General features: G+C 40.5%; 2 protein-coding genes across 3 annotated transcripts in view; both read right to left on the bottom strand.

Moving 5' to 3' along the window:
• LOC133128468 (ras-related protein Rab-6B-like) overlaps positions 1–13,345 on the bottom strand; it is an 83,235-nt gene extending 69,890 nt beyond the window's left edge. Inside the window, exon 1 of the mRNA XM_061242006.1 lies at positions 12,742–13,345. Within this exon, the coding sequence (XP_061097990.1) occupies positions 12,742–12,811 (70 nt within the window). The 5' untranslated portion in view covers positions 12,812–13,345. The remainder of the gene's footprint in view (positions 1–12,741) is intronic.
• A 142-nt stretch (positions 13,346–13,487) lies between these two features.
• Positions 13,488–16,690, bottom strand: part of LOC133128467 (solute carrier organic anion transporter family member 2A1-like) — a 29,641-nt gene continuing 26,438 nt past the window's right edge. For both annotated transcript variants that reach the window (XM_061242005.1, XM_061242004.1), the window contains 2 exons: positions 15,107–15,227; positions 13,488–14,722 (listed from right to left, as the gene is read on the bottom strand). In XM_061242005.1, the coding sequence (XP_061097989.1) occupies positions 14,602–14,722; positions 15,107–15,227 (242 nt within the window). In that variant the 3' untranslated portion in view covers positions 13,488–14,601. The remainder of the gene's footprint in view (positions 14,723–15,106; positions 15,228–16,690) is intronic.

Genomic DNA, 16,690 nt, shown 5'->3' with positions numbered 1-16,690 from the left:
TGCCACCTACCCCACCTCAAAATTGGAACCCTGTTGAAGCTCAGCACTGGCTGTCATAAATTATATTACATAACAGCACACTTAAAGATACCAAGTCAGTTTTTACTGCTCAAATGTAAAACAGAAGTGGCGTTTAATTGGCCATAAATACCTCCATCTAACAAATTTCATCCAATAAGAGGCGAGTGTGATTGCGCTTATGATGAAAAGCATTGCTCGGATGGTTCCAGGAAAGGGAGGGGTTTATAACGTTGTTATAAATGGGATGATCAGTTAGTCCCATTACAGGCTGTCCAACCCGATACCCGAATAGCAGATCAAACCTGCCAGTAAGCCGCTTCTACCAGTCCGTCAAAGTGAAAGAGCGCTGTCACACACAAGCGCAATGAGATGTGAAATGAAAAAGACTCCAGATTATCTTTATAAGTTGGCCTTCCACTCGATAAAGCAGCAAACCTAAGCCACAGGACTCCTGACATTGCGGAGTATACCTGCACACACACTGGGCTCGGAACAGGCAAAGCATTCATGTGTGAACCGTGACAGTATGTGTGCTTGAAATACCTGCAGTCCTACCCATACTCGATTATTCGGGACTGCCAGACTATATGCTATGCTATATGACAGAGGCATTCAGAGAGTCCTCCACCTATCTCCATTAAAAATCTTAAGAACTCATTAAAATTATGAAGAATTTGAAATGTATATTGTCTACTCTGATATTCAAGAAAACAGCCACCCAGAAATGAAATTGTATCCCCAAAACTGGTTTTATCATCTGCATATGATAATACCATTACATAAAGTATGATATTATGTGTCATTTGAGGCGTTGTGTGTTCAGAGAAGCTCTTCTGTGCCACTGATGTAATGCGTGGACATGACTGTCACCTTCCTGTCCTGTCTGGCCCTTCTCCTCTGACCTCTCTCATTAACAACGCATTTCTGCCCACAGAACTGCAGCTCACTGGATGTTTTTTGTTTTTCACACCATTCTCTGTGGTTTGAGTATCTGCAGATACTCAAACCACCCTGTCTGGCACCAACAATCATTCCACGGTCAAAGCCACATAGATCCCCATTTGGTCTGAAAAACAGCTGAACCTCTTGACCACATCTTGTGCATTTAGTTGCTGCCACATGATTGGATGATTAAACATTTGCATTATTAAGCTGGTGTACAGGTACCTAATACAGTGGTCACTGAGTGTATTTGTCATGGTACTATAACATAAAACATAAGTGGGACCATATGCATTAACAGGGTGAACCACATAGATCTTTTCATCTTTTTTCAGCATTTGTAAGCCCAGGAGAGATCCTGTATCTCCTCCTGGTTAATGAATCTGAGAATCATGCCTTAGAGCAGCGCTACTCAACTCTGTGTCCTGCGGGCCGCAGTGTCTGCAGGCATTTGCTTCAACCATGCGCTACACCACCTGCTTTCATTATTTAACTGATTATCTGAACCAAGCAGATAATAATAATAATGAGTATAATAATTTGTGAAATCAGGTGGTGTAGCGCACGGTTGAAGCAAATGCCTGCAGACGCTGCGGCCCACAGGACGTGGAGTTGAGTAGCGCTGTCTTAGAGTATGGCTTCATCAGCTCACTCAGGTAGAATGAACTGTCAGTCAGTTTGACCGCTGCCACCAGGATTCATCTGGCAGAGGGAAACTCCAGTAACCTGTTCTAAGATAGTACCTGCTTTATGGCCAATATAAACTCACTCATCACTGTCATGAAAAGATAAATATACTGAAAAGAAAAAAAGAGGTTGAAGACTCCATATATAGCTGGTATATATCCCTACATGCATTTCAGAAAGATCTAGAAAGAAAGGCAGTTTAGACTCAGTAATGAACATTTGTTTCTGCAGCAAATGAGTTGCATATGAACAGTAGTATTATATTATATTCATAATTAGTAAAGGCCTAAATGCCCTGCGGCATTGATCCCTGAACAATACACATTTTGAATGTTGCCATAGGCTGTGAGTCATAATTGACTTAAAATGATTTTAAGTAACTATACACTGGGGTAGCTCAGGGGACCATAATAATTCAATATTTTTTTGTAATTCTTGCCATGATTTTTGAAAGAGTGTACACAGGGTGTGCTAACATATCTCGCCGGAGATATTACTACAAAGAGCGCTCTGTGTGGGTTGTCCATGGTGATTCTTCTACAGTGGGTTTACTGGTGGGTTGTAAAACCCCCCCTTTGATGAGTCAGTGAGGTCCATGTCAGCCAATAAAATTTAGTGTCCACACATTTTCTAAATCCTGCTCTTTTCCTGTGTGACTTTTTAAGACGAGGCTAAATAATCAATATTTTAATTGCCAGAGAAATTTATGTATTAAAATGTCCAACTGCAGTGCCACACAGGCTATGAACTGTAAGAGGCAGTTACAGATGGACAGGATTTTCTTTTAAGCTGATGACATAGCACTATTTTATCTATTTATGCACATGATCTCCTGAAAAGTTTGATGAATCAAGGTAAGTATTAAAGTATGTATGGCAGTATGGCAGAACAAAATACACTCTTCTTTCAAAACATCCTTTGTATTTACCTCAACACATGACTGATTGACACATTTCATGTTTATTCAAACAAATTGAGTGAAACCTCTGGTGACCAAGCCATCAAATATACATTTGCCATAAAATCACGTGTTCAAAAATGAAAACTACATGTGAAGCCACTTAATAGTGTTGGATGACTACATGATGCCACGACATTAAAACCACCTGTCTAATATTGTGTAAGTCCCCCTTGCTCCGGCAAAACAGCTCTGACCCGCCGAAGAATGGACTCCACAAGACCTCTGACTGGTTTATCCAGCACATCCCACAGATGCTCGATTGGATTGAGATCTGGGGAATTTGGAGGCCAAGTCAACACCAACTCGTCATGTTCCTCAAACCTCAAAACATTAGTGGGAGCACGTTGTGTAGGTCTACTCATTTGATTATTTGCTTACAAATTCTGGGCAACATTGTTGCAAGGTGATTGACGTGCTTTTGACTTGTACGGCAGCTTCACTGCGGAGTGATACTTAAAAGAATAGAACTGTAAATAAGCATTAGAACGCACAGTGGTGGTATATAGAAAATGTATCACTGTTACGAAGCATTGCAAGATTTATCCTACCCGTTTTATAATTTTTCTATTTTTAAATGTTATTTTTCCGTACCTTTGCCTTTTATTTCAACTATCAACTATATAATACAAAAGCTTCTAAGGGATAAAATATTCTTTCATTAGAGCAGACAATTCTCTGTAATGTGATTTAACTCCTATAGAAGGTTTTCATCCAGTTAATAAGAAAATGCAATGTGACAGGAAAGAAACATAAATGTAATGAATGTGACAAATAATGGATGAAATACAAAAATTCAGCTCTACAGATCATGTACATTTACACTGAAAAAAATTACACTTCCAATCATTAGGTGCAATTTAAAACATATTGTATCACAATTGATCTTTTTTAATCTGCAGAAATTGCATTTTGACATTCATAAAAAGTGCAGCCCACATTATTTTTATGGATGACATTTCCTTCTTACAAAGACAAATAACCACCATTATCAACAATGTTTCATGGTTATCGGAATTTCGGCTCAGATAAATTTAGCCATGTTCTGCATAATAAACCCCGAAGCTGAGGCAACATCGTAGTTTAAAAGATGATTGGACTTACTGAAGGATGTTGATGAACTGCCATTATATTAAGAAATTCTAAATGAATAATGTTTGGTGTATAATGCGTTTCTAAAGAATTACTGAAAATCTCAGTAGCTGGATACTTCCGACACTCTCCACTGCCCAAGTATTAGCGGATGACCAGCTGGTACACAGCTGCTCATTCAAAAACAGAAAGTTATTTTATTTGCGAGGATGTACTGGAGGAATATTTACTAAAGGTGCTTGGAGGATCTCATTAAAATGCTGGAAGAAAAAAAACAGAAGAGAAGAAAAGAGAGTAGCTGGTAAGAGCCCTGCGGGGCTGTACGTGTGAGGACCCTGAAAGTGGTAGAGTTAGCTGTGTAACCCATCACCGCTGCTGATCTATAATTAAAGTGTGCTTTCCAGATCCTGGAGGGAAAGGGCTGGGGGGGGGGGGTGTGAGAGAGAGACAGGGAGACCGAGAGTAAGTGACAGAGAGAGTGACAGAGAGAGAGAGTAAGAGAGAGAGTGAGAATGCTTTTCTTAATGCTTGTCTTAACCTCAGTCACTTCAATAACAGCACCCTTTCCTCATTAAAAAAAAACAAGTGATGTCTCACCAGGTAGCTCAGACAAGTCAAAGCTGTTTGCAAGATTACAGAAAACAACAACTGGTGGTGTGAATTCAATCGATGCGTGTTCTTAATTTTGACTTTGTAAAAGGCATCTTTTCTTCACACAAGTTGGTGAATTAACTGTGGCAATTGCAGAACTAGCTTGTGAAGAAAAAAGCAATTGGAGACATTTATATGAAAATCAATGTTAATTAAAAAGATTGCTTGAATCCAGGCAAATAGGCCTTGACGTTATCTAACTTGCAGTTTGATTGTTTTCGTGTTAAGTCAATTGCCGAGTGTCAAGCTCTCTTTCCTCTCTTTGGAGTATGGATAATACTATTGATAGTCAAATCATGGGCATACGCAGATACAATTCAGTGTCCAATTACGGCAAGATTTGGCTTCTGTGTTCACAGAACAGATGGAACACATGCTCAGCTGTACCACAGAATACACTTCTCTGATAAGTCCTTGCTGAATAAAACAGCGTGAGAGAATGTTTTTCATCTGCTTTGACTGAGAGGAGGAAAAAAAAAGCTTCATTAGACAATACAGACTCTCAGGTGGCAATAGAGCAGTTTCCAGCTCCTTACAGGTGTGTGGGTGCCTTAATTATGTTTTAATGACAGGGTGAAGTTTACATCTTCAATACCTGAATGATAATGTCACATAGTGGTTAGGGAAGAGATAATGAGAGAATTGTAAGATTGAATCTCAATATTTTGTTTCAATAGATATATCCTCTTGATAAAAATGAGTCACACAATTCTGCACAAAGCCACTGGTTAAGCAAAATAAATACCGCAGTATATTTTAGCATAATATTTTATCATTTAGAGAAGCCCCTGTGACTGTGTCTATCTATGCATATCCAGTATCAATATCTCCATTTGTAAGAGAATAATGGAGTACTAGCTATGCATTAAGCAGGCATCCACTTTGCTTTCACACATGTACAGTATATCTTATTTATGCAGTTTTATAAATAGCATGTGAGAAATGTTTGGCCTGAAGGCAGCGTTTTGGGAAAACAATTCTGGCCTCCAGGAAGAACTGGTAAAGAATCCTGATATAAAGAGAGAGAGAGAAAGAGAGAGAGTGAGAAAGAGAGCAAATATCACCATAATAACAGCACCCTTTCCTCATTTAACAAAACAAGCGATGCCTCACCCTGCAGCTTCCTCTCTGACAACTCAAAGCTGTTTGCAAGATTACAATAAACGATAAAGAACTGGTGGTCTCAATCCAATCGCATGTTTCTTCATTTTGCCTCTGTAATAGGTATCTTTTATCATTTATAATAATAATAATAATAATAATAATAATAATAATATAATTTGTCATTTTGCTGACACTTTAATCCAAAGCGACTTACAGTGAGTAAACCAGGCAGAGACCAATCCTCCCTAGAGAAATGTGGTGAAAAAGGGAAAAAGAGAAAAGGGTCTTGCTCAAGGGCCCAAGAGCTGTGTGGATCTTATCGTGTCTACACCAGGGCTTGAACCACCACCCTTCCACGTCCAAGTCATGTACCTTAGCTATTAGGCCACAGGCTGCCCACCTTCCTTCACACAGGTTAGAGCAACTAGATACTGTTGAAGGGGAAGGAGCACAGCTCTTTCTGAACTAGAAGGGAGGGAGGTTGGTTGAGGAAACACACAGGAGGGGTTCTCAGAGAAAGGTGGCTCTTGCTGTTCTCTTCGTCTGTGGTCCGCCCTGTCTGGACAGCTGCACTGTGCAAGATGGATTAGAACAGACCGCAGGAGTCAAAATGGCTTCAATAAATGACGGTCCACACTGCTTTTATTGTAATGGTAAAGGTACTAGTACCCTTTAGTTCGACTCAAGGCTATGAGCAACATCTTTCACTGGAAACAAAAGCTGTGGCTGTGTCCTCAGACAAACCCTGCAGATGCAGTTCATGCAAATGAGCTGAGCACCGAGATAGTTTGTGCAGATTCTTCGAACTAGAACATTATGTTAAACATCTTCAGATCACAGCATGTTATTTTATAGTCTATATTTTTCAATTTGAATATACTGTCTGCCATTGTCTCTAGCATTGGCTCTAGCTATGCAATGTGTTGTCCCCAAGGGAAAAGATGCTGAACTGAGACAAAGACATTTAGATGGACCTGTCAGAAATGGCTAGGTACAACCTTGAAGATAACTAAATTTCACTTTTGTTTAGTTTTTTCCTCTATGACATTTTTAGGGGCAACACAAATAGATATTACATTAGAGAGTATGACATTTCAATGGGGGAAAATCTGCCCAAACTATCATGAATTAAAACCCTCTGTGAACAGGACTGAATTAATATACTTGATGGACGATTGTTACGGGACTGTGCAATTGGTACATGCTATCCCTGTTGGAGGCCACAGATTTGCTTCAGACAGGTTGCATAGAGTCATAATTACAATAAAAATGAGCATATAAGCCTCAATAACACCAAATCTGTATGCTCGTTGCTGGTGCGCAATCATAATTCTGTGCTATCAGTTGTGTGTACAGTGATAGCTGGAGGGGATTGTTCACTTTGCCAAAGCCCTCTGTCTACGCATCTGACAGACAAAAGGCAAAAGAGATTACTTTAATTTACTCATCATTAGTGGCTCAGGTCTAATCACTGACACAGTGTCACTCCTCAACTACCTCCCCCCTCCCATACCTCCTTCAACCCTCACTGCAGACGACTTTGGTACTTCCTTTGACGGGAAGGCTGCTGACATCTGCAACTCCTTTGAGATGGTGGAGTCGTCGAACGCATCAGTTAATCTTCTCCCCATACAACCATCCCTCTCACCTCACTCATTACCCCTGTCCACCCGGATGCTGACCTCCCTCAAATTCTGCTATGCCACAGTCCATCTAACTGTTCTCCAGACCCCGTGCCCAAGCCCCTCCAGTAGTCCATCTTCAGTCTCTCCTGACATCTTCTCATTTATCTCCTCTAACGAGGCAGAAGTGTCCCTGCAGCCTTCAATCTTGTGTTGCCTCCCAGGAAATACGCTCTTAACTCATCATCATCCAGAACTATGGCCCTGTCTCTCTTCCTCCCTTTCTCACCAAAACCCTTGAAAATACTGCTTTCAGCCAACTGTAATTTTTTCTCAAAATGACTTCCCAGACCCTTGCGGTCAGTGAGGAGCTCCACTCTGCAAAATGTCAACCTTCCAACTTTCCAACCTTCCATACACTGGTGTCTCTGTGCATGTCCCGTTGCTACTATCTGGCAAACTATAACCTAAAGTTCAACTTGACTAAAGCTGAGATGCTTCCCAGGTCATCCCCCTCTTGTTAGACTTTTTACACACATTGCAGGGCACCACAGTATCTGCAAGGAATTTTGAGGATCTTGAACTGTCCCTCTCTGAAAATATCATGGCAGTATGTTGGGTATGCAGATTCTTCCAGTACAACATCTAGAGAATCTGCCTATTCATCATCACCTACTCAAACCAGCTTTTAGTCCAGGCTCTAGATCAGGGTGATGTTCTAGACAAGGCAACTCACGTTCCTCAATGGCCAAGAACTGCTGGTTTCTACTCTCTCTTTACCAGGGAGTCAGGAATGAAGACAGTCTAGCCTACCAGTAGCAATAATTACCCAGGAGAAAGGAAGAATGTCTTCATTTGAATTTGAGAGTTAATCCCTGCTCTTGATAGTACACAACAGCCAGACCTCTCCATTGTGCAACATCAGGGTGCCTACAAGTCAATCATGTTACCCCCCCCCCTCCCCCCCAATCTTTTTTGCCTTAACTTCTGCATCACATCATTTATCAGGAAAGCTAAACCGTACCATGTCCTGATGCAGCCAATAGAGCCACCTCTTCAGACTGTTCCATTGGTCCCTTCTGCTATCCTTGCTCTTTCTTTTCAGATGTCCTTTGGGGATAATGTTATAGCGGCATTTACTTTTGTTTACAATACTACTTATTACTTTTTACAGTCAACTTAATAAACAATACATGTTTCAATCTGTACCTTCGGTGGCTCCTTGGTGAAACTATGCTTTTGCATTTCTAAAACAGCTAGTCTTAATACAACATGGAAAACACAGCGAGCAGGCGAAGGGCAAGCACGCTACATGAATACACCCTTCCAGCACTGATCCCGTAGATCCCTCCGAACGAGCCTTCTCCTACATTCCCTCTGGTTCAGCACGGCTGCTTCTTAATAAATGTGGATACACGGATTGTAGTCAGCCAATTAAGGCCGGCTCTCTCCATGCACAGGCAACACGAGGACAGCCGAGACCTGAATGTGTGGCTCGGGCGGGTGGCAAGGGGGGGTTTGGTTCTGACAGCTCGCTTAATATTCTCCCTGCAGAAAGACACGCACCCCCTCCCGCACCCCCTCGGTCTATCGGCTCCCCTTCAGCGCACCCGCTCTTCATTTTCCCCTGCCCGTCCAGACGTGTTTTACTTCCCCCCGAAGCCGTCAGAAACGTCACGGTGATAGGGACGACGTAATAACAAGCTTCCCGTGCCACAAAGAATTAGAAATTAAATATTTCTCAAGGTTTACTCGGATAAATGATATAAAAGGCATAAAGATATATCAACATATTTATATATACGCACATTACACACACATATATCTTTCCTGCCAAAGATATGGTATATATTTGCAGTAGAGAACATAAAATGCATGAAAAATATGCAAGAACTGCTGCACTTCCACGAGAAGCAGGTGGTTTGATATATACTTGATATATATTGTAATTATACTACATATTCTGTATAATATTATTAAAGGTTTATTCTATTACGATGTGTATGTATTCCACATATAATTTCAATAATATATGAAAGCTATAGTTAATATGCAACACATTATGAAAGTAACCATAATATAAATGCATTTTCTTTTACAAAATACATGGTTCAATGTATTGTAAATGTAAATTTTTGGTATTGGACATTCAGTGTGTGGTTCTGGGATACTGATCCTCCACACATCAACACATCACCGAGCAATGCGGTTCACATTGATTGCTTATGAGTCATCATTATTGTGAGTCAAGATTTTAGATTCTGCTTTGGCTGCGGTTACAGACACCCACCTCAGTTGTGTCAATGCACCGTTCAAAAAATAACAAATTATATCACTTATGAATCGTGTTTAAGGAAGCAGATGCTCCCATGTCTATACTTTCATGTCCACCGTAGAGCTGATCTACTGCACATGTCATCTGGCTCAAAGGGTAGTTGACTTGTTGGTATTTTACTACACGTACTGTATATTAATATGCATGGAAATTAATTTCTCATGGTTTTTTTAATCACATCCCCTGCAGGAACAATTCCTTTGAATTCCTATCAAGAACCGACAGACAATGTGTATGTGTGTGTGTGTTGGGGGGGGTCATCACAATCAGTGCAGCCACCAGGCCACAGCCCTATGTCTCCTGTAGCCCTGCCCAACTCCTCCCAGACCAGAGCATGTCCTCCGGATGAATAAATTATGCTGTTGGGCTTGCTGTGGATTCACGGCTGCCTGAGCGCCAGCCTGCGATTATGGGCAGAGCCGGGAGAGAGAGCCGCCATTGACCAATCAAAGCAGGAAGGATAGCAGCTGCCTCTATCTCCAGACACCCGGGCCTAGGAGATTCCACACTGTTGCCTGTCTTTTTTGTGATAAGGCCCAGGAACATGTTATCAGAGACAGCCCAGCCAGACCTGGATCTCTTAATACACACAAACTTTCAACTTGAGCCTCTATCTCTGGATAGAGGCGGGAGTTTCAGAACCGCAGACAGCGCTTCAGGTGCCTTTTAATACTCCGCTGGCGAGAAGGAGACCCGGCTTCAAAAGTGCCCCGCCGCCAGTCGCGCATTTACATCAATGGAGAAATCCAGGGCGAACGGAGCTCGCCCCAGCGCCTGGGCGCCTGCTGACTGCAATTAAACCGGGCGACAAAAACGTGCGCCGTTCAACCCCCGGGATCCGTCACGGTTTCGCGTAACGGTCTCCGGACCGGCGACGGAACACGCTGCTCAGAAAGGTGCGCCGCAAACTCAGCGGGCGATTTAGCTCGAAATACCATATCTATATAATGCCATGATATAAGGCGGCGAGAACGCTCTCCCAGCAGCCGAAGAGGATTCGTTGACCGCCACGCCAATCACCCGGCTGAGGGTGGAAGGGCAGCCCCCTGCAGAGGCAAACGCAGCAGAATTCGGATGAGAGCCGTGACTGATCGACATGTAGGGCAGCGTGCGGCCCGGAGCAGTGGCCCCTGGGGGCCAGTCGTGATGGAGCACCGTAAGCCATGCTCACAGCGGTACACGAGGCAATACTGTAATCCCAGCAGCCGTGTCCAGCACACTGCCGTTCAGGGGCGAGAACAGCAGTCTAACCGAAGCTGTGAGCCCAGGAAACGTGTTCAAACAGACATGCTGGATGTTTATGAAATTGACCAGTAAGACAAGTAAGTTTCACAAATCGTGAGCTAGAATTGGAAGGTTCTAACTGACATTTGTATCTGCTTGGAGCCCATTCACTTTGGAATCTTTGAAGCTCAATGTCTCAAAACTCTCAGAACATTTGAATAGACTAAAAAATGTATATGAAATAATATCACATACACAGTCGAAGAACATTTTTTATGATCTTTTGTAAGTCGTGCTACTAAGCGATTGGAACATAGCTGGTGAATAAGGGGGGGCTGAGTTCCTTTCCTCCATTCCAAACATAACACATTTCAACCACAGCGTGATTGTTTATTTGAGATATTTTAGTATTGGCTGAGATATTTTGCAAAAAGGTCACTATACAAACACTACATACCGTATCCATACAAAATTAGATTCATAACAGCATTTCAATGGACAAAATTAATACACCCGGAAATCCAGGCATATCATGATTCCCATGTGAAACATGTGACAGCTGAATTCTCCAGGTATGGGCATATGACATTGTGTGGAGCCATGTTTCCTACACATGTCACACTGCTGATATGTCTACCTAGCTAGGATATACAATAGCTGACAGGTGGCATAACGTTTGCTGTCAAAGGATCAATGGCAGGTGCATTCCTACCGCTACAAATGCATTCCAATTGAGCGACAGGCCTCTATCAGTCACTTATCTTTCACGAAACCCATGCAGTGCATTCTGTTAGGATTTTTCATTTAACATACACATTGCTATAGACTCATGCATGCAATATAAACGCAAGGCCAGCTATATCTACAAGGACCCCCTGTGTAAAATCATTTTAGTGAAGCATAGTAAGTAATACAAGCATGTTTTGCAGCCGAATGAGAATAGGTCATTGGCAATGTAGTTTCCCGACGTGGCAAGTGATTACCCAGAAGCCTTATGGGACGACAAGATATTTCTGATTTACAAGAATACATATACACCGCGTTTGTTAACTCATAAATGCATACATGCAGCGATATGTTGCTTTTCCTTATTTGTTTTATGGCAAAGATAAGACAGTTTCGACATCGACGTCGCAATTATCACGATTCAAAATAAGTGGAAGCGAGGACAGCGCAGTTCCATATGACACATCAACATTGATTATTCCCGGAACGCTGAATTCTACGAATTCTAAAATGCTGACGATAATATTATTTGGGAATGCGAAAAAAATATGTAGATGTGCATGGACAGGAGTTATGTACCTATGTGGGTGAATAATACCAGAGTTTTTTTCATATTAATAGTTTTCAATGCATCCAGATTATGTTTTGATTATGTTATTTTATTGCCCGAGGTGCTAAAATATGATAATATACCTCTCTAATCGTCCTCTTCTGCACTATCGGGCAATAAAAGACGGAGGCGAAGACTGCAGCTGTAACAAGTTATTCTACAGACAGTAGCAACCAGGGTGTGTCTCAACACGAGGATTTATTTATTTATTTATCCATTCTAATCCAAGTGATGCTCGCTCATTTAAAATCTTTAAATATTCAATCTCCCCATTTGGAAGCGTAAATAATTGTCCGTAGCATGCATATATATATATATATATATATATATATATATATATATATATATATATATATAGCTTTTGACAGCACTATATAGAAATAACACTACATACAATACAGTCTAAATATTTACTTAATGTTTGTTAGGCAGTATCTTAAAACTCAATATACGAAAATAATAGTTGTTGCTAGGATTATTACAAAACAAGCCACTATGACAGTGCGTTTCTTTAAACTTGTAGCTTTTGAAACAACAAAATGAGTTATTCCTGCCTATATACGCATCATGGTTCATCGACATTAAAAATCCTAAAAATGTTACCAAATTGAAATTTAAGAGTCCGCTGATAAAACCGGAGCTTTCTATAAAGCTACCTTTTCTTTCGACACAACTAGGCAATAATTCATTTAATCAGGTCCAGCAGGTGTATCCAGGTTAATCCGGTGAAATAAAATTTAGCACAACATTTAAAAAACGAAAGACTCACCGCTTTGCTCCCCTAGAAAAACGAGTTTGAATTTTCTCAAAGGGTTCCCAAAGTCACCACCCACAGACATGTTTGAGTTGCTTTTTTACAGTAGTACACAATTAATCTGCGTTTCCCCACGGTTCAGGTACTCTTGCTGTGGATGCTGTCCGTGTAAAGATGCGCTTCTATCCGCGAAGCGATGGGAATGCTGCACTGCCTTTCCTGTCAGTTTCGGATGCCCGTGCGCCTGCGCGGCCTCTCCTCCCTCAGTTTGTCTGTCTGCCGCTCTCGCTGGCCTCCCCTGCCTCTCTCACAAATTACGTCATGCTGGACTGGCGCTGCCGAAGTACTGCACTCGGATGACTAACAAAAATATGGTGACATATTTTTACAACGTGTCCTTAAAATATTTACGATAAGCGGTGAACATGGAAAAGACATAAAAATACATTAGAAGTATAAATGCTGACAGCTATAAAAGTTAGTCATCTATTTAGATCAAATAAAATTGGTATATTTAAACAGCTATCATAATTTAGTTTCAGCCAGGTTCATTTGTCCGATTATTTTCAGTTACAGAATTCAGTTTTATTATATCAGAAAACAAATCAATTTGTATGCATCAGGCAAATATATTGCTTTTAAGTGATAAATTATCATAGATTATATCTGTTTAACCTCTTCCACTTTTCATGTCTCACAAATTATCTCATTCAAATACTTTTTTAAGATTCTACAAACAAAGAAATGAATAACTACAGCACTGGATGTTACATTGTTATTGGTTTACAAAAAATATAAATATTTACATACAAAATATCTTAAATATTATATGTTAACCACTTCTTTGTGTAACAGTCATTTTAAAAAATAAAATCCTTTGTAAATGTAAATATTGAGCTTGATTAAAATGAACATTGACTTTCATAACAAGAAAAAGTGGACCATTTCCATGTCAATAGCTCTCTAATACAGTATACATGTAGCAATTCCATTCACTGTCTCAACTACAGTACATCTCACAATTCCATTCATTGTTTCAGCTTTGAACATACAGTATAAACACATTCTAAATATGTGATCCTGAACAGATTATTATATTATTTTACTTATTTTACCGAACTTATTTTAATTAATCATTCAAATTGGCACTGTATTGGCTTACAGTCTAGTTTTTAATGAATATTAACCATTTCATAAACAATATATTTTTATATATACCAATCCTTGTAATACACTGCACACATTATGCAAGTTATTAAATACAGCTCTTGCAAGGTTTACATACTGTGTGTGAAACGTTTTCCCTGGGTATATGTATTTACCCTAATCCACAGGTTTAACTATGCAAAATAGGAAATTCTGCATCAAGTACACCAGCTATGTGTGTAAGTAGCTTACAGCCAGAAACTGGACTGCTTTGTAGTGAGGCATTTTTACTCAGCCCATGGGATCTGGAAGTTGCTCTGAGGTTAAAAAAAAAAAGTTCATATTTTGCCAGTAAAAAACTGCAGGTTGTAGCATCTGAGCATCAGGATGGCCAGCAGTGAAGAAATGAAAAGGACCAAATGAGCAGAATAATGAATGACCCTCAGTGCAAGACATTTTCAGTTCTTCAACCATTTTGTGAAAAGCCTGTTTGTATGGAGGCTGGCAGGGGGCAGAGTTTATGACACTGGACTCAGTGGGATGCCTCACTTTTGAGGCTCTCTAGACTTGAGCGTTCATGTGATAGCCAGTTCCACAGGGAGGGGCCTTTCCATCTCTCCTGAAGCTGGACAGGTTTTTGGAAGGAGCCAGAACGCACGGCAAAAACCGTCGCTTCAAACCAGGAAGTCACGGGGGGGGTGAGTCTGAGGAGCTGCTGGAGGAGATACTTCAGACTGGGCCCTCTGGTTTCTTCTCCACGTAGTATTCTTTGGTTCGCTGTACTTTCCAGCCTACCAAGGCCAAGAGGGAGATGCCCATGATTTTGCAGCCCATCTGGAGGCCAAGGTACCTGCAAGAAGGCAGAACAGGGGATGACAGGTAATTCCTCGATAACACTTTGCGAACCTGCAGGTCCTGCAGGTTCAGTACATTGTAATCTAATCTAGGACTGTTGCAGTTTTGTTTCTTTATTGTATTTGCATTTATTCCCTTACTGACTTGGCCTACTTGCAACAAGTACAGGACATAATGTCGAAGGCTGTACATCTGATTCATTGTGAATAGTAGCTTATCTAACCTGTTCTGCAGTTTGACCTTTTGTGCACTTTTTTGTACGTCGCTTTGGATAAAAGTATGCTAAATGAAAGTAATGTCATTTAATGCCTTTGCAATCCTAACATGAAAGCAGACCTTTTCCCCTTTAGCCCGCCGGTGGAGTGCATTGCCGCCCTACCTGTTTCGAAGGAGGTTGTTGTCGTAGTAGCCGCAGGATCCCAGCCTGCTACAGACTTGCTTCCACCAAACGCATGTGGAGTCGATGGCTGTCCCAAATATGGCAGGGGCCGGTAACCATGCTGGGGTGTGGAGAGATTGACCATCGGTTAGCATCCGAAAACGCTGTTAGATAGATTTTTTCATAATATAATCATATTATATAATATTTTATATAACCATGCATAGCCCTCTCCTTAGAGTATTACTGTACATATCCTGTCACCGGGGGGAGCTACAACACTAAACTGGAAAAAAAATAAACACGGTGATGGCAGGGCCATTTTTTGTTCTGTACACGTCACGACGGCACTAGCTGTATCATTCACAGGTCATCGGTTTAGCTTCAGTAAAAAAATGCAATTCAAGTCCTGAAAAGAGTTTTTACCGATGCACTGTAGTGTGCTCTCTTTAAATGGCAAGGATATAAAATACAGTGTAATGACATTTCAAGACAAAATGTGTCGTTCTATCATCATGCAACCTGAAGGCATAGATGCATCATCCTGCTCCTCTGATCTGCCTATTAATCGTTTAATAAACAGTCCTTTTGAGGACATTGCCTTTTTATGATCTAGTCAAATACCCTGGGCCCAAACCACTATTATTACTTGCCCAGAAGACTTCCCATTACCTCCCTATTACAATTTAGGCTAACTATAAGCACTGACATCAGGCTGGCCAGTGATGGATGGGCTGCTCCTCTTTGTCAGTTCCTCCTGAGAGCTCTTCCCACGGGGGAGTTTTTTTCTTGTGACAGTGTTTTTCTTCCCACTTGGGTTTTAACTCACTTTCTATTCATTTTTTTCTGGGGCTCAGGCTAGTCTTTCCTATTCTTTATATGTTCCTGTTTTCCAATGAAGTATCATTGCAACAGAGTATAAACAAAAAGTTCTGTACAAATATAATTGAGTTTAATTGAACTGAATTGCTCATTTATCATGATTCTTGAATGAAGCAGAATTCTTGTCTAACTGAAAGCCAGTAAGAAAAAGTAAAAACCAGAATTTCATATTTAATTTTAATACATATCTGAAAATAAAACTATTCAACTGAACTGGATTCAACAGAGAACAGAAGCAGTGTCGGCTCCTGAGCTCAAAATTGAGGAGGCAGAAAATATCCCCTTAAACTAATGATTGGTCTTTTTCAATCATTTCCCTTAATTAACAATGTGAAGAAGTCACAAAGTTTCGGCACTAAAAGATGCAGCCACTCAATTAGGTAAAACAGAAATAAAACTCTTTATTTGCGCACATTTAAATCAATGTTATTCAGTCATACTTCAAGAATATTCATGAAAAATATGTATCTATCAATACGCAAATTTAGTCATATAAACAATCAAGCTCAGGTTAGATAGCCTTTATTGCAATGCAGTAGATTGTTTTGTGTATGCTGTAAATACAGCGTCATCCCTATAAATTGAATTACATTATGTAATTGTAGCAACAAAGTGTTTCAAATTGAATTGATTACTCTCTCTAATATGGCGTGTATAAAGAATGTGTTTACCTGCAAATAAATTATTTCCATCATTGGCAAA

The sequence above is a fragment of the Conger conger genome, chromosome 5 (assembly GCF_963514075.1).
Source record: "Conger conger chromosome 5, fConCon1.1, whole genome shotgun sequence".
Taxonomy (NCBI): domain Eukaryota; kingdom Metazoa; phylum Chordata; class Actinopteri; order Anguilliformes; family Congridae; genus Conger; species Conger conger.
This window is presented reverse-complemented; position numbering and strand designations above follow the sequence as displayed.